Source organism: Molossus molossus, unplaced genomic scaffold (genome assembly GCF_014108415.1).
Source record: "Molossus molossus isolate mMolMol1 unplaced genomic scaffold, mMolMol1.p scaffold_m16_p_3, whole genome shotgun sequence".
Taxonomy (NCBI): domain Eukaryota; kingdom Metazoa; phylum Chordata; class Mammalia; order Chiroptera; family Molossidae; genus Molossus; species Molossus molossus.
The window spans coordinates 100383434-100398838 of NW_023425366.1; the positions used below are offsets into that span (position 1 = coordinate 100383434).

At 55.5% G+C, this 15405-nt stretch overlaps 1 protein-coding gene across 1 annotated transcript; it reads left to right on the forward strand.

Moving 5' to 3' along the window:
* Positions 1 to 635: 635 nt before the first annotated feature.
* On the forward strand, positions 636 to 14996 carry NCF1 (neutrophil cytosolic factor 1). Its single transcript, XM_036279363.1, has 11 exons — positions 636 to 738; positions 5796 to 5876; positions 6835 to 6910; positions 7047 to 7212; positions 8510 to 8565; positions 9590 to 9712; positions 10126 to 10233; positions 11047 to 11164; positions 12430 to 12537; positions 13072 to 13208; positions 13440 to 14996. The coding sequence occupies exons 1-11, from the start codon at positions 667 to 669 to the stop codon at positions 13562 to 13564; spliced, it is 1170 nt and encodes a 389-aa protein (XP_036135256.1). The 5' UTR covers positions 636 to 666; the 3' UTR covers positions 13565 to 14996.
* The last annotated feature ends 409 nt before the right edge of the window (positions 14997 to 15405 follow it).

The following is a 15405-nucleotide window of genomic DNA, read 5'->3' on the forward strand; positions in this document are numbered from 1 at the left end:
GAGTCTGTCCCAGTCGCCAGGGCCCCGGCCAGGCTCACACGGGGATGGGCGCGCTGCTGCACACGCTGGTACCCAGGTGTCTCCGGAGGGTCCACTGGGTGCCCACGCGCCCGAGCCCTTGCTCCCACGGGGCTCACACTCTGGCAAGGAGAGAAATTGTAAAGAAAATAATAATAAAATAGGTAATATGCCGGTTGTGGTAAGTACTGTACTCTGAGTAAAACAGACAGCAGCATGGGGGAAGCCGCAGTTTGCTGTTATGTGTAGTTATCATGGAGGGCCTCTCGGAGGCGGCGCCATCTGAGCAGCACCCTAGAGAAAGCTCTGTGGGCGGAGATGGCCCCGGGGGCGGCCTGGCCGGCCCTGCGGTGGCGGCTGGCGGGGTCCCGGGAGCCCAGAGGGGTGGTGGATGAGGCCCCCGACCTGTGAGGCCCCGTGGGCCGCGGGGAGGATGCGGACAAACTCGTCCTCGCACACAGGCGTGCGAGCGGCCGTGCGCACCCCTGTGGGGAGCCCGGGGCGCCCCAGAAACTGAAAGGAGAAGGAAGCCCTCTGCGCCCTCCGCGCCCTCCTGCCCCAGCCCGGCCGCGCCGGCGGCGACTTCCTCTTTCCAGCCCATTTAATGCCAGCCCGGGGCCGCGCGGGAGGGAGGACGCGCAGCCCGCCATGGGGGACCCCTTCATCCGCCACATCGCCCTCCTGGGCTTCGAGAAGCGCTTCGTCCCCAGCCAGCACTTCGTAAGTCGCGGGAGCGCCGGGCCAGGGCGCCCCGACGCTGCGCGGTCCCCGGCCCAGGGCCGCCGCCGGGGAACCGGCTCCCCGGGCGCTGGGACGGCCGGGCGAGCTCGTGGGCGAGCGGCTCCCTGTCTGGGCCTCAGTCTGGGTCCACGTGGGACCCTTAAAGGGATGCGCACCCTGGCGCCCCGGCCCCGCCAGCCCACCTCGCTCCCGCCCCAGCCAGGAGTCCCCTCTCCACTCCCCGTACCCGTCCCGGCAGCCGGCCGGCGCCCAGGTCCCGGGCGCGCTCCTCCGGGCAGCCCTCCCGGACCATCCCCGCTCCCAGGGAGCGATCCTTCCGCGGGAGGGAGGGAGGCGGAGGGCTCTCTGTGCCCGAGCCGCCCCGTGGGGTCGTTTCCTGAGAGTCCTGTCTCCTCTAGTAGGGTGACACCACCATGGGCGGGGGGCAAAAAAGTGCCCCCTCCTGCTCCCGGGGAGCTGGGGAGGTGTCTGTGCAGACATAGACCCCACCACGGAGTCCTCAAGCCCAGAGGAGGGCCCAGGAAGATCATTCTGCTTCTCTCGCTGTCCCTCCCTCCCTCCCTCCCTTATCCCTTGTGTCTCCGAATATAAAACGTCTGGAACATTTGAGAGTAAGTTGGGGAAGTTGTTTCTTAACCTCTAAATCTGTGCTGTATATTTGTTAAAAATCAGTGACATTCTCCTACATAACAATAATGCAAATTGTCTGGAAGTTGATATGAAGCACTGTTATCCAGCCCACAGACTTTATTCAGACTTCGGGTTGTCCTACTTGTCCTCTGCAGTAAGAACACTGCGGGTCCAGGATCCAAGCGGGACCACCTGTTGCGTTTCAGCTGTCATGGCTCTTCACCTGGGTCAGTCTGTCTTTGTCCTCTCAGCTTCGACATTTTGAAGAGATGGGACCGTTATTTTGTAGAATGTCCCTTGATTGGTGTTTATCCTTCATTAGATTCAGGCAGGACAACCCCAGAAGTGATTCTATGTTCTTCGCATTGATCCTATCAGGAGGCAGGAGACTGTGACTTGTCCCCATATCAGTGATGTTAACTTTGATCACCACGTCCTGGGCATGTCCTCCAAGGTTCTCTGCTGTGAAGTTACTGTTTTCCCCTAAATAACTAACCTGTGGGGAGATTATCTGAAGTTATATGACTATCCTGTTCCTCCTAGGAAGTGATGGCTCTTGCCTGAATCAAAGCACTATAATGATTGCCAGATAGTGATTTTGTATACATTTGTATTGACTTTAGCGAGAGAGACAGAGAAACATCGATGTCAGAGAGAAACACTGATGTGAGAGAAATATCCATTGGCTGCCTCCCTCAGGCACCCTGAGCGGGGATCCCCCCAGCAGCCCAGGCACGTGCCCTGCCCAGGAGTCAGCCGGCAACCTCTCAGCGCCGTGCCAGGATGCTCAGCCAACCGAGCCACACTAGCCAGGGCCAGGTTGTGATTGTTAAACTCACTCATTCCTTTTGCATTTATTACTTAAAATTTTACTGTAAGGATCTTTCCTGCTCCCTTATTTATTAATTCTGTCAATATGGGTCCATGGATTCTGATTTTATTCAATGGGTTATGATCCATTACTATCATTACTTATTTTATTATATGTATTTATATACACACACACATATGTGTGTGTGTGTGTGTGTGTGTGTGTGTGTATTTTATCCTTACCCAAGGACATTTTTGCATAAAGCAAGAGGGAGAGAGAGAGAGAGAAATAGCCATGTGAGAGAGCCACATCTACCGGCTGCCACGCACACGACCCCAACCGGGGCAGGGACAAACTGCAACCGAGGTACGTGCCCCTAGTGGGAACCGAGCCTGGGTCTCTCTGGACCACTGGCCGACGCTCTAACTGCTGAGCTAAACCGGCCAGGGCAATCATTACTTATTTTGATGCTCAGATTGCCCCAGCTTTGCCGGTGGGAGCTCCTTCAAGCTGGCTTCTGTGCCTGTCATTCTTGGGGCGCATTCTTACTTCTGGACAAGATGGTCCAGGCTCACTCTCCCAGCCCCAGCCCTGCACTCGGCCATTTTGCTAAGGACCCCTGCTTCTTTTTAGTGAGGAGTGACATTAGAACCCAAGATCCAGAAGCTAGCCCTGGCCGGTTTGGCTTAGCGGTGAGAGCGTCAGCCCAAGGACCAGAGAGACCCGGGTTGGGTTCCCGCTAAGGGCACGTACCTCGGTTGCAGTTTGTCCCCGGCCCCGGTTGGGGTTGTGTGGATGGCAGCCAGTCGATGTGTCTCTCTCACATCGATGTTTCTCTCTCTCTCTTCCTCCCTCTCTCCCTTCCGCTCTATCTAAAGATAAATGCAAAAAATGTCCTTGGGTGAGGAAAAAAAAAAAAGAAAGAAAGAAAGAAAAAAAAAGATCCAGAAGCTCATTGCCACTGAGGTGTCATTGCTCATGTCCTTCCAGTGGACAGACTGGCGAGAAGAGCCATTTCATATCATTCTTGCCTTCCGCCATTTTATATTTGTGGCTCCTTTCTCTCACCGTGAGAGGCCTGGCCCCCAGCAACATCCATATGTTTACTCCTTTGCTCAATTCTACAGCACACATAAACTTGTTTCTGAATTACTACGCCCATACCACTATTAACAATAATAAACCTAATAAAACTATGAAGTCAGATTTAAATTTTCTTTGCAGTTCTTTGGTCCTTTTATCGTCAGATTGCGAGGAGTGAATATACCATAGCTAAAAGTTACTGGGATTCTTTCTTTTCCATTTTTCTTTAATATGGTTGTTACCAATCTGAGATGTATGTGTGTGTGTAAGTTTGTTTCTGTTTCCAACTTTGAAGTTTTTAAAAAATCCTGTTGATTTAACTTTTGGCATTTTAATGATGCCGTGCCTTGGGGTGGGCCTCTTTGGGTTCACCTTCTTCAGGACTCTCTATGCTTCCTGCACCTGGGTGTCTGTTTCCTTCACTAGGCTGGGGAAGTTTTCAGCCATTACTTCTTTAACTAGGTTTTCTTTAACTAGGTTTTAACTAGGTTTTCTGTCCTTTCTCTTCTCCTTCTGGGACTCCTGTGATTCAAATGTTAGTATGCTTTGTGCTGTCTCAGAGGCCCCTTAAACTATCCTCATTTTTTAAAAGTTATTTATTCTCTTTGCTCTTCTGAATTGGTGATTTCCAATTCCTTGCCTTCCATCATGCTGCCTCTGCATCAACCTGCTATTGATTCCTTCTAACGTAATCTTCATTTCAGGTACCGTATTCTTCCTTTCTGACTGGTTCTTTTTCTGTGCTTTCTATCTCTGTTAGATTTCTCACTGAATTTATCTACTCTTCTCCTGAGTTCATGGAGCATCCTTATAATCAGTGCGTTGAACTCTTTATCTGATAGATTGCTTGTCTCTGTTTCATTTAGTTGTTTTTCTGGGCTTTTGTCCTGGTCTTTCATTTGGAGCACATTCTCTGTCTGCTCGCTTTGGCTGGCTGCGTTTGTAAGAATTAGGTGGAACAGCAGCCTCCCCCGGTCTTGAAGGAGTGACGCTGTGGAGGAGCGTCCCTGTGTAGCCTGGGTGTGCCAGGTGGCTCTGGTGGGCCAGCTGGAGCTGGGACTAGAGCTGGAGCATTCATGGCCCATGAGGGAGGCCTGGGGGCAAGCTCCCCTGGGCTGGAGCTGTAGGTGGAATGGGCATGGGCCAAGGGAAGCCAGTGGGCAAGCTGGACCAGGGCTGCCTTGGCAGGCAGGCAGCAGTTGTAGTTGGAATGAGCTCAGGCTTCACTAAGGCTCCAGGGGCAGGTTGAACCAGGCTCTGGAACTGAAGCTGGAGCAGGTGTGAGCCGCAGGGGCAGTAGCTACAGTGGGCATGGTCTACAGCAAGTCCAGGGGACAAGCCACACCTGGGCCGGAGCTGGAGCCAGGACAGGTGTGGAGCGGAGAGTCCTGAGGGCAAGCAGTGCAGAGCCTTCCTGGAGGGCCCCTCAGGCTCTGGACCTGGAGCCGGCTGGCCAGAGTCCTAGGGACAAGCGGCAGAGCTGCTGCGGGCCTGGGGCACAGGGGGCAGCGCAGCCCGGATCAGGAAGTGGGGGCACAAATGGTGCGCTGTCGCCTTCAACCCAGAGAAACTTCTCACAGTTCCTTTCCCACGTGGCAAATGCTCTAGGGTTAGTAAACTGATTTCCTTCCTATACAGCCCAGGTGTCCTTTAAACCGCTGTTTTTAAGCTGTGCCCTAGGGCAGGCGACTGCAGGGCAGTGGTTGGGTGGGGTGCCCACCTGCCTGTCCCGCCCGAGCGCCGACCTGTTTCTGGGGGCCTCTCTCGTTCCTTGTGCTGAAGCTGTCAGTCAGCCTCGGTTCTTCACGAGGAATCTTGCGATTCATCCATGTCGTCGTATAGATCAGCAATTTGTTCCTTTTTGTGGCTGAGTAGTATTCTCCTATTATTTTTCTTTACTGAGTTCTTTTTAATATTTTAAAATAATGGCTTTATTGAAATTAAATCTCATACCATACAGTATACCTATGCAAAGTGTACAAGTTGATAGTTTTTAGTATATTCGCAGAGTTGCACAATCATTACGACAACCAATTTTAGAAGATTTTCTTCACTCCCAAAGAAGCCCTATCCTGACAGTAGTTGTTCCTCATTCCTCCCCCCACCCCCACCCCTGGTACCTGGCAACCACTAATCTATTTTCTGTCTTTATCGACTTGCCTGTTCTGCACATTTATATACGTGAACCCATACAATACCCTACTGAGTTCTTGTATTGTTTGAGCCCAGCCCTTTCTGTGTCTTGTCTCCTGAAACTCTCTCATAGTAGCCCTATGGTGAGGTCCTACTTTTATCTCCAATGACAGGTGAGGAGTTTAAGTTGATACGCGAGCAGTTGTTCATCTTGTCCTGGGTCCTAAAGCTGAGAGTGCAGCTCCGGGGTCTATGAAGTTCGTGTCCTTCCTATGACCCAGGTTGCCCCAAAGTCCCTCAGGCTCCCACCTGGGGTGGAGGGCTGCCCAGTATGTGGCAAGGCCCCCTAGGCAGCTGACCTGGGTCCTCCCACCCCCAGGTGTACATGTTCCTGGTGAAGTGGCAAGACCTGTCTGAGAAGGTGGTCTACCGGCGGTTCACCGAGATCTATGAGTTCCATGTGAGTGCCGGGGGCAGGGGGCGGGGAGGGCACACCACACCCAGTCCCAGCTCTGCTTTTTGGGGAGGAGAGCGACCCAGGTGTTAGCTGGGAGCTGAGGGGCCCAAAGTCTGCCCCCACCAGCCCACAGTTAAGAGGGCATTTTTTAAACTTTTTCCCCCCCTTTATTGATTTTAGAGAGAGAGGAAGGGAGAGGGAGAGAGATAGAAACATCAGTGAGAGAGGACATCGATTGGCCACCTCCCACATGCCCCCCACTGGAGATCAGGCCCACAACCTGGGCATGTGCCCTGACCGGAACGCGAACTGGCGACCTCTTGGTGCATGGGTCAGTGCTCAACCACTGAGCCACACCAGCTGAGCCCAATTTAGGTTTTAAGAGGACGCCTCTGGCCCTGGCCGCAGTTAGAGTGTTGGCCTGCAGTCCAGAGAGACCCGGGTTCAGTTCTTGCTAAGGGCGCGCACCTCGGTTGCAGTTTGTCTCCGGCCCTGGTTGGGTCATGTGGGTGGCAGCCACTTGATGTGTCCCTTTCACATCGGTGTTTCTCTCTCTCTCTTCCTCTCTCTCCCTCCCACTTTATCTGAACAAAAAATAGAAAAATGTCCTCGGGTGAGGATAAAAAAAAAGAGGACCCCTCTGGGTGCTGGATTGAGGACAGACAAGGGTGGAAGGGGGACATGACATAAAAGGTAGTAAAATCCAGGCCTGGGGGGAGCTGGGACCGGGGCGGTGGCGGTGTGGGTGGAGAGAAGGGTCAGATTCTGGATAGATGTTGGGAGTAGAACCGAACGGATCTGTTGGGGGCTGGGTGTGAGGTGGGAGAGAGAGAGAGAAGTCAAAGACGCCAGCAGAGATGCGTAACCCGAGCGGTTAGAGGGTATTTCGGTTGTTTCCAATGTTGTGCTTTCACAGTGTTGTAATGAACAAATATCCCTTCATATTTTCTTTTCTGTCTAGAAAACCTTAAAGGAGATGTTTCCTATTGAGGCAGGGGACATCAACCCACAGAACAGGATCATCCCCCACCTGCCAGGTGAGGGGCTGAGTCACCAGGGCCGGGTCACCTGTCCTGGCTCCCCTCACCTGCCCTCCCCACCCCCACCCCTTCTTGGACTTACCTTGGAGAACGTGCTCACTGTTTCTTTGGCACCCCTCCCCGATCCGATCAGCACCCAGGTGGTTTGACGGGCAGCGGGCAGCGGAGAGCCGCCAGGGCACCCTCACCGAGTACTGCAATACCCTCATGGGCCTGCCGGTCAAGATCTCCCGCTGCCCACACCTCCTGGACTTCTTCAAGGTGCGCCCCGACGACCTCAAGCTCCCCACGGACAGCCAGTGAGTGGCCTCCTTGTCCTGTTCCGGGGCAGATGGGAGAGGATATGGGGTGGTAAACTCCACCCTAGATAGGGGCGGGTGGGACTTTCCCCATCTCACAGATAAGGAGGCTGGGGCTCAGAGAGGGGAAGCGACTTCCCAAAGTCACACGGCCAAGAAGAGAAGGAGGCAAGACGGCAACCCTGGCCCATGTGACCTGCAGCCACTCAGCATCCTTTCCAAATCTCCACTTGGACCCCTCTGAGCATTGCAGCTGCAGGAACCCCGGGGGCGGGGGTCTGAAAGTGTTCTGAACGCAGTTTTCCCGCGTGTGGTGGGTGGTGAGGGCCCAGTGCAGTCCCGGGTGCCATGGAGATCGCTCACAGAGGGTAAGTGAGAGGAAGTCGGGGTTGGTGGCCCTGTTCATTGCTGAGCAGGTCTCAGGCCCTTGGCTCCCTTTTTTGTTGTTGTCAATCCTTACCCAAGGAGATTTTTTCCACTGATTTTTTAGAGTGGAAGGGAGGGAGGGAAAGGGCAGGAGAGAGAGAGATGTGAGGGAGATACGTCAATTGGTTGTCTCCCACATGTGCCCCGACTGGGGTGGGGATCAAACCTGCAACCCAACTACGTGCCCTTGATGACCGGGGATCAAACCTGCAACCCTTCAGTGTGTGGGCTGATGCTCTAACCACTGAGCACACCGGTCAGGGCCCTTGCTCCCTTTTGTCACCTCATTCTCTGCCAGCCCCTGCCCCGGGGTCTCCTGTCCTCAGGGCCCTGCATGGAAGGCACCCGAAACACTGAGTGAGGTCTCGGGAACACTCCGGGAAGGACCCTCTCTGTCTCCCTCTGCTCACTGAGTGTTGGGGAGACTGGTGGGAGGACAGGGCTGCCATAGACCATCACTCCAGCCAGTGCTCACTGACCCCTAAACTCACCCCTGCTGCAGGGAAGGGCAGCTCCCATTGGGCCCGGGGTGGGGGTACCCACTTCCCACTGGCTGCTCTCTCCAGGCTCCGGAAGAAGGGAGCTGGCCCCAGAGCCTTTCCCAGACCGGCTGTCTCTCCAGCTCGGGGAGGAGGCCCGCGCTGTCTTCGACAGCTGCACCTTCTCCTTGGGGTCCCCGCCTCAGGCTGGTAGAACGAGCACTCCGTCACCCCAATACCCGTTCCTTGCCAGTCCAATCCACCGCCTTTTCTCTGCAGCGGCCCCCACTTCCCACGCTCCTTTTCCTCGTGGGGATTCTTCTGCGGTCCACCAGGAGTCCCATTCCCCAGCGGGGAGCCGAGCGTCTAAGCCAGAGTGTTCTCTCCTGCAGGGTGAAAAAGCCGGAGACGTACCTGATGCCTAAAGATGGCAAGACTAACGCTGCCGGTGAGAGGGCCAGGGGCAGCCAGTGCAGGCCACCCTAAGGGGACCGTTGACAGGGCCAGGGACCAGAGCTCAGGGTGTACAGGGAGAAGAGCAGGTGAGAGCAGTTGCGAAGGGTGTTGGTAGCTACACTAATGGGACCTTTCGGGGTCACTTGGAAATAAAGGCACTGCCCTGGCCTCCCTGGCTGCAGAGCCCAGCACAGATGCTGGCGGATGTGGCTGGATGAATGAACAGGGTTGGGGGCAAGGGAGGCCTTCACGGGTGACACAGCAGTGTCTTGTCCAGCTCTGGCTGCCATAACAGTACCACCAGCTGGGCGGCTTAAAGAAGAGGAATGTATTTCTCACAGTCTGGAGGCTGGAAGTCTGAGATCGAGGTGTGAGGGTTGGTTTCCGCTGAGGCCTCTCTCCCGGGCTTGCGGGTGGCTGCCTTCTGTCTGTGTCCTCACATGGCCCCTCCTCTGTGCACAGGCACCCACTGCTGCCTTCCTCTTTCTATAAGGACCCCAGTCCTGTGGGATCAGGCCCCACCCTAATTACCTCATTTCACGTTAATCACCTCCTTAAAGACTTTTTCTCCAAATACACTCAGATTCTAGAGTACCGGGTTAGGGCTTCAGTGTACGAATTCGGAGTAGGGGGCACAATTCAGCCCACAGCATGGCGGCAGCAGCACCTGGGGGCTGATTGAAACTGCAGACTCTGGTCTCACCACAGACCTTTGGAGTCAGAAACTGATTTCAGCTCCATCCCTGGGTGGTTTGTGCACACGTTCAAGGTGAGGGGATGGCTTGCTAACCTCATCAGATGAGAAAGAGCCGGTGGAGTGTGTGACTAGGGTCTGGAACCCAGTGCGCAGGGCTGCAGAGCTTACTCCGCTGCCCCCAGCCTGCAGGGGCACCTCCTGGACATGACTGCAGCTGCGCGGGGAGGGGAGGCAGGTGCCGGTTCTGGGGGGCCCAGGGAGAGCCAGGAAGAGGCGCTCACCCCCTCAGCATCCACTGACCCCGTCCCCCTCTGCCCAGACATCACAGGCCCCATCATCCTGCAGACATACCGAGCCATCGCTGACTACGCGAAGAGCTCGAGCACCGAGATGGCTCTGGCCACGGGCGACGTGGTGGACGTCGTGGAGAAGGGCGAGAGTGGTCAGTCCCCTGCCCCGCCTGGGCCTTCCCTGCTGCCCCTCAGGCAGCCTCAGGCCTCCTCCCCGCCTGGCCCTGGGGCCCTGACTGTCCTTCTCACACTGTGGGTCACCCTGTCTCTGTGCGTGCACCCTGGGGTGGCTGTGGGTATCCGCACATATTGCCGACTTCACTGCGCGTCTCGGGGTCATATCCGGTGGGCAGGCCAACTCCTCACCATGAGTGTGGAGTGGGTTCTCAGCTGTGATCCTGTGACTCTGTGTGTGTGGGGTGTGATTTTGGTGTGGAGTGTGGTGAAGGTGACATTTCTGAGTCCAGGTGTTGGATGTTTGTATGTCTAAGTGTCCTCCCCAGCCCGACGGCCGAGGGAGGCTGCCAGGCCCATCCTGACGATTGGCCTCACACCCTGTTCACAGGCTGGTGGTTCTGCCAAATGAAGACAAAGCGAGGCTGGGTCCCGGCCTCCTACTTGGAGCCCCTGGACAGTCCTGATGAAGCAGAGGACCCCGAGCCCAACTATGCAGGTGTCCCCTGTCATCCATGGCCATAGGGGTGTGGGAGGGAGGGGTGGGAGGAGCCTGGGGATATTGAGAAACCAGAAGTGACTCCTTTGGGATTGGACCTCATGGAGGCTTGGGGAGTCAGGGTTGAAACCCCACAGTTTGGCTTTGGGGCTCTGGTGGGAGGTGGTCAAGGCAGGGAACCAGGAGGAGGAATAGAAGTGGGGGTGATGAGGTCAGCCTGGGACACTGGGTGGCCGTCGGCTGGGGCCAGGTCCAGTGGGAAGCTGAATGGCGAGTAGACCTGAGGTTCAGGAAAGAGGGCTGCCTGGAGGAGGGGGCATCATTGCTGACTAGAAGGGAAAAACTGGCAGCCCCTTGAGGAGTTTGAAAACTATTAGAATTGGTTACGCGTATTTTAAAATGGAGAGATTTCACAATTTTATGTGGATTTATGGATCCTCTTTAAAAACTGGAAAAGGTGTGTATACTAGGCCTACCGTTGTCTGGAGTCGAGCAGCTCAGGTGCCCTGTGGGCAGGCGTTTTGGTCCCACACTTCCTGCAATCTCTACGTAGTTGCCTCACCAGGGCTCTGAAATCATAGGACCTCTGGTCCCTGGTGTGGATTGTGGTGGGTGGGAGTGGGCAAACTCCCCTGGGTCCAGAGGGGAGAGAGGGCAGAACTGCAGGATGCCCCACAGTGGCTGAAAGGAGCCTGCAGGAGACCAAGAAGTACCAGCTGGAGGAAGCCCCAGGCTCAGAGAGGAGAGGAGGGGTGGCGAGGCCTGTGCTGGGCAGATCCTCATACCATGTCCCTCCCCCTCACTGTGCACCAGGTGAGCCCTACGTCACCATCAAAGCCTATACTGCTTTACTGGAGGATGAGTTGACCCTCCAGGAGGGCGAAAACATCGAGGTCATTCATAAGCTCTTGGACGGCTGGTGGGTCATCAGGTAGGAGAGCACGCCTCCCTCCCACTGCACCAGCCCTGGCCTGGGGCAGGGTCTGTTTGGGCTCAGGGTTGACTTGGTGTGGTCTTGGCTGCCTGACACTGGGTAAGCTACTGCTTCTCTCTGGGCTCAGTGTCCATTATGGTAGCAGATGAGTGAGTCCCACCCTGCCTGTCTCTTGGGTTCAGTGTCCTTGTCAGAGAGGGTACATTTTTCCTTTGTGATTTGGGGTCACATCCCTTGACCAGTCCATCTATTATCCCTTCTTCAGCAACACAACTAATTTCTGTATTAATCATTATGTTTGATAACTTGTAAGACACACCTGTCATCTGTTTTCCTTTTAAATCTTTCCTTATAATTCCATACTAATTTCTCCCCCAGTTCTTGGGGAAGCAGAGATATTTTCCTGGAGCCACTGGGTCTCCCCAGGTCTTGCACATGCTTTCAGAGCCTTGGGTCACAGGGCCCACCCATGACCCCAGTGTACAACACCCATCTTCAGCATGGTCCTGGGCTGGAGGCTTTGAGACAGGGTTTCTTTGTTTTTCTTTTATCTTATTTTTCATCACCATTTATCCCCCCTACACCCTCTTCCACCCGAGACAGGGTTTCTCAACCTTTCAGATTCACACTTAGTTAACCCTTATCATGCCCCTGAGAATCTGCTTGTGATTCTCCACCATCCAAGAAGAATCAGTGTGACTGAGTGAAGTTTGTATTATGTAAAGTTTCCCCCCTCCTAAATGTAATAGTGAGAATGGGGAAAGAAACCTTTTCGACAAATGGTACTGGAACAACTGGATATCCATACGGAAAACAAAACAAAACTCCAAACCAAAAACAAACCTAGACCCCTACCTCACACCATATACATTTATTTGGGATGGATCACAGGTTTTACGAAGTACAAAACCCCAAACTAAAAAGCTTTTGGAAGAAAGCATAGGAAAACTTGGTGAGTGGAGTTGGCAAAAGTTTCTTCATACACACAAGACAATCACCATAATAGAAAAATTGACAAATACAATATTGCAGATGTTTTATAGCAAACACATGTCCCTGGGGAGACCTGGATCTGCTAATTTCCTCCCCACCCCTACTTACAGCCAGTAGGGTCTGTGTTGCACAGATGAGGAAACTGAGGCCCAGAGGGGCAGGGTCTGGTGTTGGCCCACCTAATGTTTGCAACCTCCCAGCTGCTTTGACCATAACTGTTTAGAGGGAGCCCCGTCTTCCCACTGACCAGGCTCCCATCTCTGTTGCAGGAAAGACGATGTCACAGGCTACTTCCCGTCCATTTACCTTCAGAAAGCAGGGCAGGATATAGCCCAGGCTCAAAAGCAGATCAAGAGCCGAGGAGCGCCGCCCCGAAGGTGAGTCCTTGGGGCTGGGGGGACTGGGCGGGCTGAGGAGGGCTGTCCTGGATTGGCAGGCCTGGAGCGGGGGTGACAGGGTGGGGACCCTGAGCCTGGCTGGGATGGCAGCACCCTCACCGGGTCAAGAGTCTGGACTTGTCCGCCCATCCCGCCCCCACCCCTCTGCCCGCGCTGCGCCGTGGTGCTGGCACCGGGCGGCGGGACAGCAGGGGTGTGAGGTGGGGGTGAAGGCACTGATGGCCAGCGTCTTTGGGGATGGTCTGTGACGGCTGTGGCAGTTCGGAGGGCTTCCTGGGGGGAGGGCGGGCTAAAGGCTGGTGAAGGGCGTGGGAAATGGACCTGCTCTACCGCACCGCAAGGGCAGCCGCCTACAGGCCGTGCCGGACCTCCCCCCCCCCCCCCGCCCCTGCCGCGCCCCACTTCCTCGGGTCAGTCTTTGGACCCCAGGGTGGCCATGCCAGTCCCCAAGGGCTGGGACGCGGCCGCTCCGGGGCGGGGCGTTGACTGACGTTCCCGGCCTGCTGGGCCCAGGTCATCCATCCGCAATGCGCAGAGCATCCACCAGCGATCACGAAAGCGCCTCACCCAGGACACCTACCGGCGCAACAGCGTCCGCTTTTTGCAGCAGCGCCGCCGCCAGGCGCGGCCGGGGCCGCAGAGCGCAGGGAGCCCGCTGAGTGAGTGCTGGCCCGGGGCGGGGCGGGGCGGGGCCGAGAAGGCGGGCGGGGTGGGGCCGAGAAGGCGGGCGGGGCGGGGCCGAGAAGGCGGGGCGGGGCCGGGAAGGCGGGCGGGCGAGAAGGCGGGCGGGGCGGGGCCGGAGGGTGAGGAGAGGCTGGCGGGGAGTGCGAACTGGGGCGAGGGCCGGAGCGGGGCCTCTTACCGGCCGCGCCGTCTGCCAGCAGAGGAGCAGCCGCAGACCGACAGCCCGAGGCCGCAGCCGGCGGTGCCCCCGCGGCCCAGCGCAGACGTCATCTTGCACCGCTGCAGCGAGAGCACCAAGCGGAAGCTGGAGTCGGGCGTCTGAGGCCGGGCACCGCCCCTACATGGCGCCCTGGACCCTCCGCCCCCTTACGCCCCATCCCTATATGTTTGTGATTAGAGCCTGAGGTCTGGACACCTAAGGCAGCTTCGGGCCCCGCCCCGCCTAGCTATCTGCCACCCTCAATAAATGTTGCTTGGAGTGGACAGACAGAGGCTCTGCAGAGACTCGAGGGGTGCTGGGTTAGAATTAGGACGGGAATTAGAACTCTGCTGAGTGGGAAATTGCAAGAGCTCAAATCCGATTGCATACTGCCCTGGCCTTGGCCAAGATCGTTTGCACAAGGCCACATTCAAAAGGAACTCCTGGCCCCGCTGGCCATTTGTTTGGTCAGAAACTGCCTGCTCGAACTCTGGCCCCGCTGCAGAACAGTCCTGCAGAAGGGTTGGATACAGTAAGCAGTGAGGGGGTAAGGGCAGTGAGTGACTTTGTATGTGCACCTTAGCTGACAAAAAATTTGCAATAGTTATAGGAAGGAGGCGCCTCTGATTCTTCACTGACAGCATGCTCAGTTGGGAGGCTATGCCAGAAAGCAAATATTCAGATCCTAACCACCTACCCCAGCATTACTGCCAGCGCATGGACTCAAAGGCTCTGCTGTGGGTCTTTCCCCAAATGCAAAGACTCTAAGGTGCACAGTGGAGCTGCAAATCTTGCAAAAGATGCAGCTTGTCACAAAGGCCAAGGGTGGCATGAAGAGCTGCTCCTCCTGGGGTGGGGTGGGGGGAGGGAGTGGCTACCTGAGGTAGGCAAGGCTGGTATCCTTAGAGATCAGAGAAAATCCGCAAGGGGACAGGTGCCTCTCAAGAGAATAATTGACCATCAAATGATTGAGGCTTTGAGAAAACCACTGGGCCCTTAATCCTTTTGCTTTTTGCAGACCCGTTTGTTTGCTGGAAAAGTCCAGTGTCAAAGACTGTCGTGCAAAGCTGTGGAAAAAGTAACCACAGGCAACCCCAACCTTAGCTTATTCAATTGCAATTATAACGTATACAGTATAAGATAAAATACTTATTTTCAAAATTCTTAGTTTCATTTTTTTTCAAGGTCAAGTCCTTCTCCCCATGTTTTTCTGTATTTCTGGTTCCCTGGAGGTGGTGGTGTGCTGGCCCCACAACAGCATGCTGGTGTGGAGGACCCTGGAGGTGGGTATGCCTGAGGTCAGGAAGGCACCCCCACAGGCCTCTGCCATGCACAGGGAAACTGACTAGAAGCTGCCTGGTGGGTGCCTGGGTCTGAATTAGGCCTGTACTGTCTGTGCAGCTGGTTTTCTTGAGTCCAGGCATAGTGCTGGGCTCTTTACATTGTGTCTAGTTCTGAGAACAACCCTGTCAGGTAGGTACCTTACAGATGAAACCAAGGCTCAGATAATGTTGGTGGTTTAAGGTAATAGGGCAAGTAGGTGGCAGAGGTGGGAGGTAGAGCCAGGCTTTTTTTTTTTTTTCTGATTCCAAAGCCCTACTGGACTCTGCAGAGTTCATGCGTCAGTCCTGGTGGGCGGTGCGGTAGTTGAGGGGAGCTCAGAGGAGGGAGTGTGATGTGGGACAGCTTTCAGAGCCCTCTGCTGCCCCCGCTTCCAGTCCTGTGTTGGAGGAGTAAGGGGCTCTTCCCTTTACCCACCCTGGATGGGAATGCAGGGCCTTCAGACAGATGCAGGGCACCTCTGCCTGGGAACGGACAGGGACCTGTCAAATCCAGGCCCCATCTCTGTGACCACAGCACTCCAAAGTGCGCCCATTGGTAGACACGGCATCACCATAACTGCTGAAAACCACATGAGTGACAGTGCTGGTCAAGCCACTCTGGTCCCAACACACACTGCAGAG

Excerpts from the sequence above, each read along its gene's own strand:
- NCF1 (XM_036279363.1), top strand. The coding sequence starts at position 667 with ATGGGGGACCCCTTCATCCGCCACATCGCCCTCCTGGGCTTCGAGAAG. Across the intron at positions 6,911-7,046 it reads GATCATCCCCCACCTGCCAG|CACCCAGGTGGTTTGACGGG; the intron begins GTGAGGGGCTGA and ends CGATCCGATCAG. Across the intron at positions 7,213-8,509 it reads AAGCTCCCCACGGACAGCCA|GGTGAAAAAGCCGGAGACGT; the intron begins GTGAGTGGCCTC and ends TCTCTCCTGCAG.